At 38.6% G+C, this 20,250-nt stretch overlaps 1 protein-coding gene and 1 long non-coding RNA gene across 22 annotated transcripts in view; one reads left to right on the top strand and one right to left on the bottom strand.

Annotated features, from left to right (window-relative positions):
• SGIP1 (SH3GL interacting endocytic adaptor 1) overlaps positions 1 to 20,250 on the bottom strand; it is a 198,199-nt gene that overhangs the window by 55,942 nt on the left and 122,007 nt on the right. For 14 of the 21 annotated variants that reach the window (XM_073234087.1, XM_073234095.1, XM_073234088.1 and 11 more), the window contains 8 exons: positions 19,644 to 19,668; positions 18,641 to 18,692; positions 17,224 to 17,309; positions 13,789 to 13,881; positions 11,163 to 11,237; positions 8,522 to 9,022; positions 2,091 to 2,218; positions 1,009 to 1,135 (listed from right to left, as the gene is read on the bottom strand). In XM_073234087.1, the coding sequence (XP_073090188.1) occupies positions 1,009 to 1,135; positions 2,091 to 2,218; positions 8,522 to 9,022; positions 11,163 to 11,237; positions 13,789 to 13,881; positions 17,224 to 17,309; positions 18,641 to 18,692; positions 19,644 to 19,668 (1,087 nt within the window). The remainder of the gene's footprint in view (positions 1 to 1,008; positions 1,136 to 2,090; positions 2,219 to 8,521; positions 9,023 to 11,162; positions 11,238 to 13,788; positions 13,882 to 17,223; positions 17,310 to 18,640; positions 18,693 to 19,643; positions 19,669 to 20,250) is intronic. The other 7 variants (XM_073234098.1, XM_073234099.1, XM_073234100.1 and 4 more) reach the window with 1 other exon arrangement.
• LOC140848910 (uncharacterized) overlaps positions 1 to 20,250 on the top strand; it is a 112,194-nt gene that overhangs the window by 70,038 nt on the left and 21,906 nt on the right. The gene's annotated exons all lie outside the window — the stretch shown is intronic.

Genomic DNA, 20,250 nt, shown 5'->3' with positions numbered 1-20,250 from the left:
AGAAAATTGGGATTTCACCCCCAAAGAGCATCAGCCTTTGATCAAACTGCTTCTCACATGTAATGTGCTCTTCTTTAGTAAGAAGCAGCAGGAATTAAAATTTATTTAGTTTTGGTTAATGATTCTTCCAAACAATGCAGGATGGGTCAGCTGGTTTATGATTGGAGAGACTTGGGAGCATTCAGACAATAAAGGAGGTCAATGGGAAAAGGTGGAATGGGAAAGCCCCAGGTCAGAGGCACCATGCAAACAGGGAGAGGGGCAGCAGGAGCTTATGGCAATTGGATAAAGAGATGTAGAGAGAGACCAGCCTGGGGAGAAGGAAGATGCTCCAGGCAAAAGGAGGCATTTAAACCTGGGAAAACCATCCAGCTGAGCAGCCATTCTCAACTCTTCACTTTCATCACACCGTAAAGAAAGAGGCTCATAGGCATTTTCCTGAAATGCCAGTAATGACTTATTTCTTGGGGAAACTGACCACACATCACTGAAAAAGTACTAGAAAAAATGCCAAAGAGTTTTGCTCAAGTCCCACAGTGCCAGTGTTTACAGCATCAGTCAACATAAGCACAACCAAAAATGAAGAAATGAAAACTTCAAGAAAAGAAAAGTTCCAAATGTTGTGATTTCAGATGCAGTATATGGTTGGAATGTAAGTAAACATTCCCCCTCCAAAGGAGACTATTTTTACTATAAGAAATAATATGTAAATTACAGGACCTGTTTTTGACGATTTCTTCTTTAACTTTTCATGAATAGCTCTGTATGGAATATAGTAAGGGAACCCTGCAAAACACAGGTGTAAACGTTCTTTTATTTCTTTATTCTCTTAGTTAAAGCACTTTGCCTCCTTTGCTGAGAAGGTGCTTTTAAAAGAAGAGTCAGATGATAGTAGCAAAACACAGCAAAACAATTTTAGGCAAAAACATAGGAACTTGGGGTTTTCAGGTTATAGAAGATAGACAGTCAAAACCATAAATGGATTAGAAGACAGGAGATAATTTTTACCAACTGTGGGAGTGGTGGCTGCACTCAAGGAATTGGTGGACGATATTGAAGAGGTGCTTTCAGCCCGGGCTAGGGGTGCTATCGGAGGAGGGCTGGAAGAATGTATGGGAGGGCTAAAAGGTCTGGGCTGCAGGGAGAAGAAAAGAGATGGAAAATTAGAAACATGGGTAAAGTACTTTTTTCCCATATTTGTAACATCTCTCAGCCCCAGATATGACAACTCAGGTTCTTAAGAGTATAGGTGACACCATTTTCACCTTGATTATGTGAAACTATTAATATTTATACAGGAGCTTGTGGACAGAGCAAGGGAAGCCATAAGCTATCCTACACTCCACGGGTGCATCAGGCTTAGAGGAGCTGAGATCCGTGCTGTGGTCAGTGATGTTTCAGGACTGTGAACCCACATGCCCTCAGGGATTCAGCAGGTAACATAATGTAAATGTGTATACCCATTTAAAGATATTTAAGTACAAAATACCATACTGTGCTAGCTAAACCACATATTACAGATATCACCAGGTGGTGACTCCTGTGTATGAATGTCAAAAAAATTGGCCCCTGCCAGAAGTCTTTGAATTGTTCATACAGATTTTTTTCTACCACTTATTCTTAAAACGAGATGCAAGAAACTTCTGGAACAAATTCATTGGGCCACCACTCTTTTGTGTAATCACATAATGTGCCTAGCACCGATAACTTCTCTGTATCTGGGGACAGAAATCAGGACTTGCCCATTCTTAGAATCCTCCAAAAACAGGTAAATATGGCAAAAGGAATTATATCTACTTCCAAAAGATTTAGCAAAACTGAGCGCTACGATTTTAACTTGCATCAAAACTATTGTAACAGAACTGAGGGCTCCACTTTAGACCTTGGCTTTAAAGATAGTAGAGATAAGAGGGGTGTTGAAATGCACACCCTCGCTGCAGCGACTGGGTCAGAGGCCACCTCTCAGGGCCAGTGGTACAAGCAATCCAAAGCTTAGACCTGAAGCTGAGACAGCCTGTGCTAAGGCATTTTGGCTTCTGTTTGTCAGTCTCACCACGAGTTTCTGAGCAAGCCAGGGCCGAAGAACATACCACATCCCCGACTCCAGGTTTTCCCGGAGGCAGCTTCGGCCGCGATGGAGGCCGTGGAGGGGGTGGAGGCGGGGTGGCGCTGCCGCAGGGAACCAAGGGAGTGGCTGGCCGAGCAGGGGACGACGCACCTGGAAAACAAGCTGGCGTGAAAAAGGGCTGGAAACACAAATGGCCCAAGCGTTGCCATCACACGATCCCCATTCCCCATTCCCAAAGTACAACGCCATCCCGCACAGTTTGTTCACCTCAGCAGGTAGTATACTTGACACTCTAACACATGGTGTGTTTTTTTTTAATAAAGAAAAAAAATCACTCAGTTGAACTATGGTTGATGGCAGAAGCTGAAGCCCATTGCCTTTTGTTGTCATGTGACACCCAGTGAAAGGTAAATCCTTCTGTAACTCTGTGACAGAAAATGTTTTAAGAATCTTTTGGCTGGATGGTGGGTACCTTTCATTTTGACCTTATAGACACCAAACTTGAATGTCCTCTTGTTTTTTTTGCATAGTTAGAATTTATTTATGTCCAAGATGAAAAATGGAAGTTAGAACTTGAAGGAAGGTAAATGATTTTTCCACATTTTATATATATATTTAAAACATAAAGAAGAGAATTATCCTTCTTTACTGGGCTTTAAAATATGAGTACTGTATAAATATAAGCAAACACTTGGTGGTAAGCAAAAGACAAAATATAAGAAAGTAAAACTAGATGGTGCTTGAGTTCTTTGCATTCAGAATCTTAACAGAAACACATTGAATTTCGAGGATTTTATTTTTCGAAGGAGGCTATTTAGGAATCTGTTCTACAAAGAGTTTGCTCATGATGACTTTGTGATGATATTTAAGGAAAAGGCTCTTGGATTTACTTCTCTGGCTGTCAATGACAAGCATATGAAACACAGAAGACACACAGAGGCCAGCATGCACACTAACCAGCGTGTATGTAGGTAGGGACTAGGGGCTTGGGGGTCTGCCTATCTTAGTCATATGTCCGGGATGCATGGGTAAACTTCTTGGCTAAAAACCTTGACAGAGTCAAGTTGATATTCCAAACAGTTCTTGTTCAGAAAAATTCCAGCTACACCTGAGGTTTGTCACTTGGGTTAGGAGCACAGGTATCAAATCATTCCAAGAAAATTCTAAGCAATTCTGCCCCAGGAAAAAAAACCCCAGCCCCCTGCCGACATGCCATAAAACTGTGCTTTCTGGAGAATTCTGGACCAGAATCTCTGTCTTTGGATGCTACCTCCTCTCCACCACTACCAGCTTTTTGCTGTGTTTGTACTGAGCCAGGATCTATGCCAGACACTTTACATGCATTATCTCATTTTGTCCCACATTAAGTTTTGGAAGAAAGAACTGTAATTATCTCAATGGAAACTGCAGCTCAGAGATACTTAGTAACTTGCTCAAGGTCACACAGCTCAAATGGTCTATTTAACTCTAAAGCCCAAGCTCTTAAATGCAATGTCTTGTAGCTTTGGGTGGACTGAAGTCTCACATTTTGCATAAAGCCTGGTCTTATTTTTGCCTGGGCAAGTTGCACATATCTTTTTCAATATAAATATTCTTAGTCTTTGGCTTATTTTCTCTTGAATTAAAAAAATAAGGCATATTTGACAGGTTCTGCTACAAAACTTTCTTTGATGTGAATAGATTTACACCCAGGATGTTTTCAGAAAACAGAAGTGACAACAAAGAAATATCAAAGCTTTATACAGCAAAGCCTTTGTCAGGAAGTTTCGTGGGGCTTTTTCTGGGTTCTATTTTGCTTGGAAAATCATGTTACAGGAATGATTCAAAATGTCTATCCATAGGTCTATTTTCAAGAAATAGTCTGAACCAATTTCAGGAAAAGGTCAGCTGCTTATCCTTTTCCTATGTGTTCTGTAAGGGAAATTTAAAAACCACTGTCAGTAATGCTTGAGAAAGTAGTAAGGATTTATCATAAAGTCAGTGTGGAACACTGAAAAAACTGGATGAAATGTCTGATGATTTGAGTTCCGGCCCTGCTCACCTCTTATCAACTACAGGATCTTAACCTCTCTGAACCTCAGCTTCCTATTTTAAAAAATGAGGCATTTATCTACCTTATAAAGTAGTTGTAACAATCAAAATGGAAAATGCCTGTGATGTTTCCAAAATGGAAAGTGCATAGTAAACTATAAAATGCTACACAAATGGAAGGAAATAGGTGTTGATGATAATGGCAAACACTGTATCTTTTGATACAGATACAATGAAAACCAAAGAAAAGAGTGTTAGTTAACTGTTTTCCTTTTCCTCACTTTCTCCTAGGTGAATTGATTTAACAGATTTTTTGTGCAGCTAGAAAGGTACTAAGGGAGTGTTAAAAAGCAAAATCCTGCTGGACAGAACCCTGAGGACATGAGAGGTATTTTCACAACTGAACTAAGGCTTCACATGAGTTCATGAAATTACACAGTTGTTTGGTATTATAAGAGTGTAGACGGCTATTATTTGTATATTTCTATCATCATTCTTCCATCTTGAATTATACTTTCATTTCCCCTTCAGGCAGTGTTTATTCCAAAGCACAATGCTGGAAAATAATTGGACATCACTGATTAAGTTTTAACTTTAAAAATCACCTGCACATTATATGAGTTTTGTGAGTTCAGAAAAGCTGGCAGCCATTGATAGGCTCTCAATCCACCTGCTGCTGTAACCAGAAGTTCCATCACGATTTCTTTGCTAACCTCTGGAAACCACCCAACCAGAGCTTCAACTTTCATCTGTGTGTGTGGGTTTGTGGACAGGGGTGGGCAGCTGGGGAGACGCGGTAAATGGAAACCAACAGATCTGGGGTCAAGTCCTAGCTCTGCTATGTTTAGCTTCATAACTGCGGTCAAATTCCATCTTTGAGCTTCCATGTCCTTATCTGTAAAATGAGGTGAATATGCATGATGTTGTTGGGAGAACCAAATGAATGAAAAGATATGTTCTCCGAAAAATGTAAAGAATCAAACTGCCTTTCTTAAATTATGCTTCTTAGAATACAACTACACCATTTCTTTGAAGAAAGTATTAAATATATGTGGGAAGAGTACATACTAGGTTTTTCTTTTGGTGACCAGGAAATCATTTCAAGCCCTAAAACAGTCCTGTCCAACAGATTCAACACCTGGTAGGTCAAACTCATCTGCTTATAAATATGTGTGTATAACATCTTTTAAAATTGCTTTAGTTTCTCAAGTTGGGAAATGTTGCACAGATCATGCTCTCTTTACTAACAACTCTCTTTCCCGGATGCCCAAATGTGCTGCATGCCAATAAAACTCTTTCTCTCTCCCATCCCCTGGCACACAACGCACCAGGCAGAAGAGAGAGCCTTTATCTGCATCCCAATAATGCAACATTCTGGCCAAATTAGGTATTTATAATTTTTTACCATAAGGAAATTAAAGTTCTTGAATTCCTGACTTACAACTGTTTCAGCAGCAGGTAACTTTTCTGGTTCCCAAGGCTGTGAGTACTGTCTAAACTTGGTCAGTCAGTGTGACAGTCACCTTACTGTGTATGAAATTTAAAAAGTGAGTATAATGGCATCTGGTTAAAGATACTTTGAGAAGTACAGGAAAAGTCAGTCTTATCAGGCTGCACGTTATAAAAGCAGGTTTGAAGAGCACTGCTGTTCTTTAAAACATGAGGCCACATCCTATGGTTTTAATCCTGAATTTACATTTCTGCCAGTCTATTCCATCAATAAAATATTAAGCAGCAAATAAACTGGGACTTAATTAAGGAGATAATGGTGCAAAGTTTTACTTATTCATGAGCTTCATTGGCCCAGTTCAATCTTCCACTTAGAAATTCAATCCTTTAATACTAGCAAAGTACAGTTTTTTTTTCCAGCTCAATTATTGAGAATCAATAGTTTTTACTGGCAACATTTAAAAATAATTTCAAATAAGGGTATGGACACTAAATTTTAAAACAACAAAATTCTCAAAGATTTTAGAAAGAAAGCCAGAGCTCCTCTTTTCACTCATTAGGTCGGTCAGTAGTCAATTCAATTAAATGAACATCTCTCCGAGCCTCGCGGCAGGCGGTGGAGGAAATAGATGAAGAGCAAAGCTGCCCTATCCCTCCCTCCCTCCCTCCACTAAAGGTGTTTACTGAGGAGGGCATAGTGACCCCCGCCTGGAGGAAGGGGTTTTTTTCCTTGAGAAGTCCTTTTGGAAGACCAAGACCTGTCTGGAAAGAGAGCCAGAGAAGACAATGTAAATGCGTTCCTCTTTTGACGATGAATGGCCAGCTTCTTGGCATCTGAGGTCTGAACTGAAGACTTTCCCTAGGGCTCCTTTATTACCTTTATAGAAAAGGACCCTTATATCCCAAAAAAGATCTAAAAAGGCAAATGGGGCTGGAGGTGGGTGCCCCAACCCTCTAGAATTATAGAGGAGCACTGAGGAGTAGGTTTTGAGGGAAGACTTTATGATCTCGTTGATGACACTGTGCAGTATAGGTGGTGTCAGTGGCCAATTAAGTTTGGGGTATTTTGTAACTAAACCTTACAAAAGTGCCTGAATAGCATAATGGTTAAGAACACAGGCTTGGATCAGACAGATCTGAGTATGAATCTCAAGTCTATCACCTCTAGCTGTGTAAACTTGGGCAAATTACTTGACATCTCTGAGCCTCAGTTTTCCCATCTGTAAAATGGGGAAGATAAGAGCATTTACCACATGTAAAGATGAAATGATGGTATCCAGGAGAAGGAACTATAGCTATTGTTACTACTGGCAAGATAAAGGCCCTCGGAAATTCTCTAGTAAGGAAACCTGCTGATTTTGTTTTAATACATTGTTTCTCAAACATATTTTGAATATCGAATAGTTTTCCTTTTCTGGTGGAGGAGGGTATATGGGGTACAGGTAATGATATGAAACACTGATTTTTGTGTGGTACAGGTGAATTTCTTTCCTTGATCAGCTTGGTTGCTCTCATTTTAAAGCACAGAGGGCTTTTCAAACACAGAACAAGCACTAGAAAGACACTCCATTGAGAGAAGCAGCAGTGACAACTATTAGAATAGAGGCAAACGTCTTTCCTTTCTGTCCCTTACTAGACCTAAATAAGTTAAACTCGGTCACCTCCTTCAGAGCAAATGGAAAACAAGTAGCACATGGCACCCTCGGGAAGGTGCCTAAACTGACCCCACTGGCACTGGATGAAGGGCTCCGGAGAGGCTTGCCAGACAAATGTGACCAGTATAATAAATGATATGGAGGAACATACCTTAGAAAAATCTTGATCTTTCTTGGGTATGCATGGCGGGTATTCCCACCCTTTCATGATTAGAGAACATGATGTTTCAAATAAGGACAACCAGAAAATCAGATTCAATGTCAACATTTGCATACAGAGTCCCAAAATGTATATTTCAGATAGACTTTTCCATCACCTGTCACAATACTTAGAGTTGGGTTCATAGACTGATGAGTGTGTCAGAATGAAATCAGAGAATAATTTGTCTTCAGTGGCGGCTTGATTAGGTTAGAGATGCAGTAAGGCATCTTCTTTTGACCATCTCCTTAAATCTCCTTTCCAAACCCTAACCTTACTTTTTTCCTGAACTGGGCTAGAGGGGTTAACATGGTTCTCCCCCAACAAAGAAAGAAATAAAAAAGAAAAAATGTTTAAAGTAGGAGATCTACAGAAACTATGGCCCTTGGAGAAAAAAAGCAGCACAAACTTTCACTTATAATATGAGTAAGGTCTGAGACTCTAAAGTGTAACATGGTGACTACAACTTTGTATTGTATAGTTGATAACACTGTACTGTATAAATGAAATTTGCTAAGAGAATAAACTTTAATGTTCTCACTCCTCCTTCCCAAATAAAGGTATGGATGTTAATTGACTTGATGGGGGAATCCTTTCACAATGTATTCGTGTATCAAATCATCAATCATATTGTATGTACAATTCAGATGTCTTAAAATTTTATTTGTCATTTATACCTCAATCAAGCTGGAAACAGAACAAAACAAGCTAAAGAACTAGGGGGGTTGTGGTAGCATATCACAAGGCAATCAGACATTTAACATGAAATTCACTGGCTGTGAACTCTGTCTTTCTAGAAATTTTCTGACTTCCAAACAATGACTTTGCAGCTTTCTTTAAAAAAAAAAAGAATGCATACTTCCTAATGGTAGGGTGAAAGGCAGGGCACTCCTCTAAGGGCTGGGAGTGCAGGGCAGAACACAAATCCACAGATTTGCACTATGACTGCAAACGTTTGATGGACTAGGACATGCCATGGGGCCACAGGACACCCAGACCACAGGAGGGATGGCTGAAGCTCTAAAGCCAACTGCCCAGCGGGAGGAGGGTGTTGCTCACACTGCAGCAGCCACGGCCATTCCTGGTCACACGAAGCATACTCAAAACCGTAAGACATACCACTGGTGGTCCCTGTACCACTGCCCGAGCCAGGTCCAGGGGATGAAACTACAGTCCTGTAGGTGGGTGGTGGTGGGGGAGGCGGAGTTGCTCTCTGTCCCAACCCAAAATCTTTAGGAGATGAGATTGTTTCTAAGTAATCATCTTTAATGAAGGTCTGCTCAGCGATTTTCTTCTTGACTTCTTCTAAATTGAGTGGTGACGGTGCATTGCGAAGAGGACCCGGGGTCCCTGGGGGGCCTGGGGGGCCTGGAGGGCCCAGGGTTCCCGGAGCCAGAGAGTCGGCTGCGTTGTCTGATGTGGCTGGTGGGGACACCACCATTTCCCTTGGAGTCAACTCTGGAGTAACATGTTCCGGGGATGTATCAGAAAAATGAACCCACTTTTCTTCAGCATTAACAGCAACAGACTTGGGGGACAACACTGGGCCAAAAATGCTGTCCAAGTCATTGATTGATGGTAGTTTTTCAATTTTGACCTCTGTGGCTGACTGGTCATTTCCTGTGGTTAAAGTAGTTTATTTTAAACTTCAATTGGCTTCATTAGTATTATTTGTATGGGGGGTGAGAAGGGTAAGACAAAGCATAGAAAATAGCTCGCCTTGTGAGGTGCCTCAGTGGGCATATCTCATGATGTAAAACTATCTTGATCTGAGCTAAAGGGGAAAATAGACTTGCCTGCATCTCACAATGTGAGCATCATCTTTTTATGCTAGTATTTACCCTTTTGCAGGGTGACCCCAGTTAGTTACTTTAACCATCACTGGAAGACCTGGGCATGCTATTGCCCTCAAACACTGCTCACAAGAGTGCAAAGTGTGCTCATTTTAAGAAGGCAGTGTTAGGGTCACAGAGAAGTGTGGGTTCTGGAACTGCAAATGCTAAAAGGAAGTTTGGAAAATCTTGCCTGTGATAGACATACAGCACAATAGGAAAAGAACAGATAGCTAAATATCACCCTTATATTTGCTATTGTCTACTCTACCATGTTAAATGAAAATTTTTGGTGAAACTAATTATAATATGTTAGTTAAAAAAACATAATTAGCTGTACTTCCTCTGCCTTAAATATATCATGAACATGGTACAAAAATTATTTTTAAAGGGTTGTCCCCACATGTATATTTACATACACACATGCACACACACACAATTCACACATAGATTATTGAGAAGACATTCACTAATTAGAACTCTTACATATATACCTATTTAATATGAAAGATTATAAAAAATGATTTATAGTTTCTTTTCTTCTCAAGTCTGACTCGTTAACATTGTAGGCATGACTGTAATATACATTTGAAGTCATGACGCAGGAAAGCCTCTATTTTGGTTAAACTTTGCATCAGCTATTCTTTTTAATTCTTATTCTTTAATTCTTGTTCTTATCAGTAATAAGAGACAAAAATTAAAAATTATCTTCTACAGCTTGGCAGGAAATATTTGGTAACAACTGCAATGTGAGGAAGTATAATTTTTTAAAACTGAGATTATGCCAATTAGAAATTTTTACCTAAATAGTTGCAAGGCAAGGCATGGGCAGAAGCCACTTTACTTTTAAATAATCCTTTGGCTGCAAGAACAGGCTTTGTACTTTCATATTTCACATTTGAAAAGAGTTAACCTTCAAGGCTCCAAGGCTACAGATAAAAGGGATAGCAGTTTGCCTGGCCCACAATATTTTAAATTTTGTCACTGGTAGATTTATTTATATCTAACATATTTATGGAAATACAAGGGGCCAAGATGATTTGACCTTGTAAACACCTTTACCTATGACACTCTGGATAACTCTCTGTCAAGTAGAGTCAATGTAAATTTCATAAATGGCTATGTTTTGCATTTGCTCTTGTTGATAAATAACCCACTCTGTAGCGATCAAACTCACCAGGCTGCATAAATAGCAGAGGATGAAGCTGCAATAGAATTCCAAAGGTGATAAAGAACCATATTCTAAGGGCCTAAGCACATAAAATGACTATTGCTGCTTTTGACTTGCTGGCCCAATAAGACAAGATAGATTTTAAATTGTATGGATACACAGTATTGGTTTTAATAAATGGCAAAGATGTGCCTTAGAAATTATCTGTCTAAAGGTGTGCAGCATTTCCTTGTTGTATTTCATCATCTTTACACATCTCTTTGCCATAGGATAATAAATGCTTTAATGATTACTGAGAAGAAAGTCCCCACCACCCAAGCTTACTCATATGCTACACATCCTGGGAACCATTTTATGTCTTGGTAGACTAGACAGTTTTAATTCTAGAAAAAAATGGGTCTGTTCTTGAAAATATATGAATTGTACCTTAAGGCTTTGAGTTTGCATATCATTAAAATGAGATCCAATGAAGTAAATGTCAATTAAAAGATGACTTCTGATATTGAGATTTTTTTCTTTCATTTCACAAACGAGGCCCTCATTCAACAAAATTATAGAGAGGAAAAATTAGTTGAGAAAATGAGCTTCCTTGTGAAACCTGGGAGTGCTTATTTTAAAGGAAGTCTGCATCATATATTGTAATGGAAGTAAAACTAAATGCAAACATGTTTATGTTTAGTCTAGCCTACTTCTTCTGACACATCTGGGCCACTGCTGATTGCCACATCCTCCCAGAACAGGACAAACTAAACCTTACCTGGTCCGACCGTTAAAGGGGAGCCTGTTCGGGGTGGGGTGGCTGGTACATTTTTTGGAGGCAATGGTGGAGGAGCTGCAAAAAGATGAGAAGCCAAACATTATTATTTTCTCTCTAAATTGCATAATACTCTGTAGAAAAGCAGGATTGGGGTTTTCATTCAGATTCCTGCTATCAGAAGTAGAATTACCATCAATGGTCTAAAATTATTTAAATTTGAAGTTAAGGGACTGAAGCAACTCCCATTCATATTCTTCCAGTTTGTGCTAATTTTTCAAAAGAATGACACATAATACAATAATAATATTATCATTTTATTCATTCATTCCTTTATTTGACAAACCTCAAGCGCCACCTAAGTCTTATACCCAAGTACCAGGAGCTCCGGACACAGCACTGAAGAAAAGGGGCCTCTGCCCTTAAGGAATTTATGACTGAATGACTGAATACCACATTAACAGATAATTTAATCCAGGGCGTGATCAAGGACAGGAGAGCAGCTTGGGTGGGGGTTCACGTAAGGGTTTTTTAATACAATCAGGATATTATTGCTGATTAAGTCTGGGAAGATTTCTTATAGTTAGATGTCTTAAATTTTCATGTACTTTTGAAAGTCTGAAGTAATATGATTTGGGTCAAGGAAGAATGAACAGATTCCTATGCTAAAAATTATGGCTAAGAAACTTCCCCTGAGATAGAAAATGTATTTTGGCCCCAACCTGGAGATGCACCCTTCTGAATTGGCTTTGTATTTTGGTGGACAAAGTTAGGAATTACTGATTCAACAGGTGAATTGTTTTTCTAATTCTTTCTTTAAATGTATGTTTTCTTGCACCTGATTATATTTGGTAGATGCAAAGAGGCCACATTCATCTCATAAACCAGCCCCAAGTTCTTTTGTGAATCTGACTGTGGTCCAATCAGCCTAATAGCAAAGTGGGTCATCTGGGCATTGGCTGGAAAGAAAGAGCCCCTTTTTGTCATTCCTCTGCAACCTGACTTCATTTACCTATTTTTGGAGAGTGTCCTGTCCTTCCACACAACAGGCATGACTAACAGCCTTCATTCTAAAGGCCAGGAATATGTGGGGCTTAATCTCCATTAGGTACTTCTGAAAACTACACCTCAAATGGATCATATTTTCCCATAGAATTTGAGAGTCAGCCAGGGGCTCTGTTTCTGATTAAGGATCTTTGCAAAAATTGAGAACCTAATCAACACAATATCATAAAAACATAAAATACCAGAAAAAGATAAAATACCAGAAAAGTCCAATACTTAAAATAGTAAACTTATGCTGTAACTATGAAATGATCAGAATTATACAATACAAGTCAGTTATCCAACAGCCTCTGCTCAGCACATAAAACTCATAAAAATCTAAAATGTCAACAGTTGAACTTAAAATCAACTTATCTTCTACATAAATCTTTCATTTGTGTACTTCCCTGGCATTTAGGAAGGGTTTTCTAGGAATAATCCGGATAGCTTAGCTCTCTAAAGAAAGCTTTTCAATGAAGTTAGGGATTTTTCCACTGGCTTCATTTCCCAAATAGAGTAACATTTAAAATCATACCTCTGGGGTTCAAATCCTTTCAAAACACATCACTGGAAGTTTAGAAATTTAAAAACAGTTGTCCATGCTATTCTCCTATCCTGTTTTATGAGGGAAATATTCTTGGAAAGACTAGATCACATGGCTTTATGGCAATATTCCCAAGAAATAATTTCTTTGGCCTTTAATTAGGAATCTGTATGGTTAATTCAGATGATTATTTTTAGGTTTCAAAGAGCAGAGCCCTGGGGATGTCGAATTGGAAAAAGTATAATTATATGAGCCTCATGGAGTGAATATACCCTCTGAATCCCCTCTCCACCACCAAATACTTTTGTCTGAGATCCAATCTGCCTCCCGCGGGCATTTTATGGAGCTTTTCACATGCACATCTGCTATGGGGTGTCTACTGAAAGGAGAGCTCAGTACATCTATCAGAGGCGGCTTGACTGAGTGAGCAATCCATTCCGTCTGTATAGCTCCACCCACCGGAGGTGAGGGGCTGTTCAGGAGGAAATGCGGGTGTGGAGAGCCTGAGGGAGCAAGCAGGTGTGATGGCCCTGCTTTGAGATAAGTTTGCCTGGATCTGTTGTGTCAGCTTCTCTCTGCCATACAGCAGCATTTCTCTTCCTTTCCAATGATCACCCTTTTGTCTCAATGCGTCCTTTCTATGCTCTGTCGCCTCGGTTGTTCTGTGGAACTAGCAGAGACAGTATGTGACTGCTGACCTCTGTGCTGTGTGGTAGCCCAGCGCCGGGATCACGGTGGGTTCTTCAGCTCACCTGTTTCTCCCTCTTACATATGAACATTGAATGAATAAAGGAGGCTGAGGGTTGTCAGAAGAGGTTATCATGCAAAGTTAATAATTTTACTTTATTGTATTGTTTCTGCTTCAACAAACTTTCCCAGGCCCCTTTAATGCTAAAGCTGATTATAATAACATCTCTTCATAATGTTCTGCAGTCCAAATGTTGCTGATGTAGACTTTCTAAGAGTTGCCTAATTTCACTATGCAGGCAGACAGTAAAATGAATCACTTATTTTTCTAGACCAAGCAGAAACATAACTTACTTCCAGTGGGAAAAGGCCTTGTTAACTTTGGCGACTCGATGCTTGTGTTAATTGGTTGGCCTGAACCCCATATCTCAGGCTGATCTAAAAGAACTGGAAACATAAAGAGAAAATTTCCCAGGGTGAGTTCAAAAAAGAAATGTCCTTGGATTTTAGAACTTTAAATTTCAATTTAAAGTTGAGCTTCATAAAATTACCTCCTTCTTGCCTTGGCACTGACAAATTTAGGAATGTACTACTCCTCCATCTTTTCAAGGAAAGGATGGAAATAGGAGTGGGGTGTGTGTGTGTGTGTGTGTGTGTGTGTGTGTGTGTGTGTGTGTGTGTGTGTGTGTGTGTGTGTGTGTGTGTGTGTGTGTGTGTGACATGGTGGTCATGTGGTGTCTGTGTGTGCACATATAGTTAAATAAAAACTTTCAAAAGAGTGTATTTTCTTATTGGTTGGTCACTTAAGGACATTCTAAATTTCAGTACTGACTCTGTTTTTGGCACACATTTGAAAATTCAGGCATTAATCCCATGGACATTTGTTTTAAATTGGTTTATTTAAAATTTGCTGTGAATATGCTTCGAAAGCAAAAATGCTTGTGTTCTGTAGAGTGGTTCACATCTTTAAAACTTTTACAGTGTCTTTAACTAAACCTTTTACAGCATCATAAAGAGAAACTAAGTTATTTTTAAAGTATTTGGTGAATATCTTAGAGAACCAGAAAAATAAACAAGTGCTTAGACATCTAAACAAAATCAGGGCAATTAGGTATTGGACCTGAAATCACTGAAACTAACATTTGTTCTATTTCTTTTGTCTCCTCTTTCTGATTTTTTTATTGCTATGGTAACAACATAAATAATTAGCCCTTCTCAGCACCTATCATGAACAAGAATGTGTGCAAGTACTGTTCCTAATTCGTTATGTTGTAAAACAGGCTGAGAAGTTGGATGTGGATGTGAATCTAGCCTCTACACTTACTGTAGGACCTCAGACAAGTCAGTTAACATCTGAGCTTCCCTTCTTTCAGTGTAGAGATAATAAGAGGAATTTCAGAAGTCACTAAAAGAATTAAATAAGGTAATATGTATTGATATAATATGTATAAAATTATACATAAAACACTTATCACGAAGTTAATAGCTATTACTATATATACTATATATTACTATATATATATATACTATATATATATTTTAATTCTCATAACACCACCCTTTGTTTAATATTAGTACCATTTTCACAAGAAGAAACAAAGATTAGAATGACTAAATAACATGCCCAAGAATTTACATGGTGAAAATAGAGGAATTAAGATTTGATCTCAGGCATGCACACCAAAATACATATTTTTTCCCCAGGTTTTTAAAATTAGTGATAGAAGAGTTAATCAAAAGAAGTGAGAGCAAGTAGCTATGAAAGGTAAGTGTGGAGACTGGAAGAGCTACTGTGCTTGGTTCAAATGTTGGGACTTTACAGAACTTCAGGGGCTGAAACCATTTGAAGAACAGTCAAGCCAGGCTCACTGACACACCCAGCTGTGAGCTCTCCATCACACACCCACAGATGGGCTGGGCTTTGTTTTGTTTTGACACGAAAGAAAACATTCTCCAAAGATGTGAAACAGAAATTTTGTGTGTGTGTGTGTGTGTGTGTATGTGTGTTTGTGTGTGAATTTGATGCGGGATATCACCTTCATTTTTAAGAGCTGTTTTCTATTTTGTATATCGGATTTCTGTACAGTTATGGAATTCTTTTAATAGGTAGACTCAGATGTAACAAATCAAATCCCACCTTCAGTCAGTAAACAATTTTGTCATTAAACAAGCTGAGACAACCAATAGGCTCATCATACAGCCAGCTTTACTCAAGGACGCCAAGTTGTAGACACTTAAATCACTAAAGGAGTATTTAAGGATGTTCCTTATTCATTTTCCTGAGTATATCATTGAAACATGTTCAGATGTGGATGCCTGCTAGCTGTCTACCAGCATCCATTCTCCATTTCTTCTACAGTTTGAGTTTTTCGTTGGCCCTAGGGCACTAAATCCTTTCTAAAGGGCTCTGGTTGGGAGTGATGTGTGTCTCTTCCAGAATTTGCTCTCCCAAGAATTGGCAGTGAGTTTCCCTGGGCCTCCCCAGCGACTCTTTCTTCTGTCTGGGAGATGACAGATGCTGGAGCAGACCCCTTAGAGACAGAGGCCACAAGTGGAGGAGAGCACAGCCACCCTACCAGTCCTATATTGTTTGAGACCATGAATACGAAATAGAAATAAAATCATATCTTGTTTAATTGATTCAACTTTGAAGCCTACTCATTACGCTTTCAAATCTTGTCCTTAACACTTAAATTTAATTTCCTTCACTAACAGGTCCTAGAAAAATAACATTTTATTATACATGTGCCATAGTGCTCTTAAATCAAATGATTTTTATAAAACCATTCCATATTACCAAACACAGCTATTGGAGATGTATGCATTAGACATAAATACATTTCCAGAATAGATTAGATCCCTTCTATAAATAGTTTCATTTATGCCAGCAAAGTATGCATTATTTACAGCCATCCAAACAGGATGGTTCATTTAAAAAAGTTAAATATTTAACTCCAGGAATACATATTTAATAGGTAAACCCAACAATAATGGCTGAAATGACATTTTTCCCACAACATTTTATTTCTAAGTTGCTAAATGATTCAAGGTCATTCCTGGGTCTTGAGTCTGCAAATGAGGTCTGTTTGTGAGCCATCTAACTGACACCTCCATTGGTGAGATGGAAAAGAGAGTAAATGTGGTCAGAGACAAGAAGGTATCTTACAGTGGGCTCTGCATCCCACCCTTTTGTAACACACACAATTAGTTATAACAGCCTAATCCCTCAAATACCTCACCTCTCTGTGGCATCTTACTACACTGATGGATAGTGACTGCAATGGGGCATGGCAGGGGGGACTCAATAATATGGGCAAATGTAGTAACCACATTGTTTTTCATGTGAAACCTTCATAAGAGTGTATATCAATGAGACTTTAATAAAAAAAAAGTAAAAAAAAATGTGGTCAGAGAAGTTAGGTCACAATGATAGTGACTGTGACAGGGAGTTTGGGGGTCTGGCTGCACAGCGATGGTTGTTTGAGTCACAGAGCACTTCCACCCTGACCAAAGATTTGTATGGATTCACAATGATTCTTAACCTCTTTTGAGGAGAAAACTTGTTAGCTATCAGATATTTCTGGAACTAAAGTTTCAAATGTTAAAATACTAGATTTTTGCAAACTAAACCTGTGTGCTGATAACCCACCTAGATCAGAACTTTTCGTTCATTCACATGAGGATCTGATAGTATTTTTAAAATATACTTCAAAACACATATATTTACTCTAGGTGAGTCATACTTCAATGAAAAGAAAAATTAATCTATAGATATACACATTTTCCTACCTTCTGTCTTCTGTTCATCAAAAGCTGATTCTAATGGTGGGCCAAAGAGAGGGGCCAGGGCCACAGTGTCATCCAGAAGTTTTTTGCTAAATCATACACATTAAAGCAAGACATGGATAAAGGGAATATTAATGTTAAAAAAGAAATATAAGCCTTCAGATATATTTCATAGTCAGGTAGTTGTATGTCTGTGCATTTGTGTATATAATGCATGTACAAAAGCTCCCTAGGGCTAGGAAATTCATGTAAGGAAGTCAAATGTAATATGGACAAGAGAATTGGTAGGAGATAGGATCCCTGGTTCTCAACAGGGGACCAAAGTTGCTGGTCCAACAGAATGAAGTTGAAAGAGAAACTCTTTCAAAGCATCGTGATTCTCTCTGCCAAGGGGAGATAACATGAGACATAACAGTTTATTGCAAAGCACCTTATTATCTTAAGATCTCAAAAACCATGTGTGTTTGTCTTCCCTGTATCTCTGCATTGTAGTTAATATAGTTTATGATTAGTAAAAGTTAGGCTTACAGAGGTTAGGTGATAAGCCACTCAGAAAGTTTGTTTGAATAAAAAATTAGGTCTACCAGCTCCTCGTTTCCACCCTCTGCATCCCACCCTTCTCTAACACACACAATTAGTTTTAACAGCCTAATCCCTCAAATACCTCACCTCTCAGAGAAGAATAATATTGAGATATCGGGGGAAAGTTAGTAAGTTAATAATAGTAAAGGAATAAACTACACTCTTATCCATTCTCCTAATTATGCTTAAACTGGTTATTAACGAAAGACTGCACAATTTCTCCATTTCTTTTCCAGACCTGATTCCCCTCACTGGTCCTAATGAGATCTACGTTTGTGTGGTGGTAAGAGGAGGCAAGGAGAGGGGAGGGGCTAGAGGAAGAGGGAAAGTGAAAAGGATCCAGCTTTTAAGCAGAAATAGCAGTCTTTGGGGAAAATAATGCCCATTTGTACAATACTTACTTAGCCCAAAGAATACACAGTGTAAAATCAATGCTTTGTCAAAAACAAAAAGACAAAACAGAAGATTCTTTTGGTGGAATGTGGCACATGGAAATTGTATCCAACTAAGTAGGCAATGTAACCATATATCAGATCAGCATTCCAGAAACCGAAAAAGACCTCTTTTTAAGGAGGCCTTTAGCCCTCCATTAGTGTGGTGTCCACCTGCACACTCTGTTGGACAGTTACCTTAGATGACTACAGGGTACTTCAAGTACCCAACAGCCTCCTTGAGGCTGCACCTATAAGATATGACATATTTGAACCAATCTATGGAGTTACACATATGAACAGAGCTTTTATTCATAGGAGCTGTGATTTTAGTTCAAAAGGGATTTGTATAATTGTTAACAGTGTTTGAAATCTTGCATGAAACAACTAATATCTTCCATGCTCACCTCACAAGTTCTGGAGTTGGTGTGGAGCGCCTGGGTCTCGCCACTTCTTCACCTGATGCACAGGACAAAGCAACATTTTAGGCATATTTTTATCATTCCTTTCTAATATGTCTTAGGAGCTATGTTTGGAAACACTTAGAGATTTAAGTCCCATTAATAAGCAACTCAACATGAAAATTTTGCAAAACAAACCTTCTACCCCTGGCAATGCAATAGCCGCATTTTAGGCATATGTAGTAGCATTTTCTCTAGCATTTGTAAAACCTAATTAACCAAGGGATTACCATGATAAGCTGTCAAATACAAGATCCATCTACTGCAGAGTTTTGTGGGTTAGCATACCACTCTTTGAATGTCTGCTGCTTTGATCAGTTCTGCTTCCCCATTACCATAAAAGACTACTAAGCCAGGCCATATGTACCTAGTACATGAATCCAGAATTTGCTGCTTGTTCTTTTCTTGTAATGCCAAGAAAATGTTACATCTTTAACTAGGAACCATGAATTTAGAACTCCCTAGAATGTGCTTTATGCAGCAGAAGAAACTCATCACCTACATACTATAACCAAATCATACCAATGTGGTTGACTAAAACTTTCATATTGAATAACACAAGAATGGGTAAGTTGCATCTACCTTCAGTTCCTTCTGCCCTCCTTCTCTCACACCCCCATCAACAAATACACGCTTGATGAAATTCATTTCAGAAGCCAAATAACAGAGCAAGAGTTGACAAATATAGGAAGAAAATAACAATGCTTTCCCCATAATGTATTCATTTTCAGAATTTAAACATTGATCATTTGAAACCCACTGAGCCCCTTTATCATTACAAGATTTCTTTGCTGTAGAAGTAAAACGTTTGTAAACCTTAAAAATCAAGCCCAAGAGTATATAATTCAAATGTACACATAAATATATATAATTATATGCTCTAATATCCAAGGAACTATTTCTTCTTTTAAATCACACTCTATTTTTCTGGTAGCTAAGATATACTTACTGGATAAGTTCCTTTTAATTGCACCCTAGAATTAGAAATAGACACTATAAGGTTTAAGACCACATATGTAATGTACAATATGTATATTTCTGTATTACAATTAAACTGAATTCAAAGAAATGCAGATGGGGAAAATGATACTTTTCTCAGAATTGTATTTAAGTTGGAAATTATAGACACACACATATAAATCAAATTTTCACTTTACTCAAAGGGTATATAGAGAGGAAGGGAGGGTAAATCATAAGTCTTCCCAACTAGAAAATCCCCTTACCTGGGTAGATTTGGTAAATTAAAGTAAATATTAAATAGTTTATTTAAAAAATAAATAAAATTCTGAGGTCTAGCAGACAAGAAGGTAAATCCAAGTTTAACATATATTTGATGTCTGGAAATTACAGAATGTATCAGGAGTGCCATCTGCTCTTATCAGGGTGGGGGCAGTCCATAAACTCTTAGCAGAAATAGTCATTAGTTTACTAATGCATTTAAAAAAATATATGTGGTAAATGTTAAAGGGAAGGAACACTTGGAGGCTTTGCCACTAAATGGGCTGTTTTATTCAGGGAGCCAGGGAATTCCATTCACTCCACCTGCTCTCCCCACA

The sequence above is a fragment of the Manis javanica genome, chromosome 4 (genome assembly GCF_040802235.1).
Source record: "Manis javanica isolate MJ-LG chromosome 4, MJ_LKY, whole genome shotgun sequence".
Taxonomy (NCBI): Eukaryota; Metazoa; Chordata; class Mammalia; order Pholidota; family Manidae; genus Manis; species Manis javanica.
Note: the sequence above shows the minus strand (reverse complement) of the source record. Positions and strands in the feature narration are given on the sequence as shown.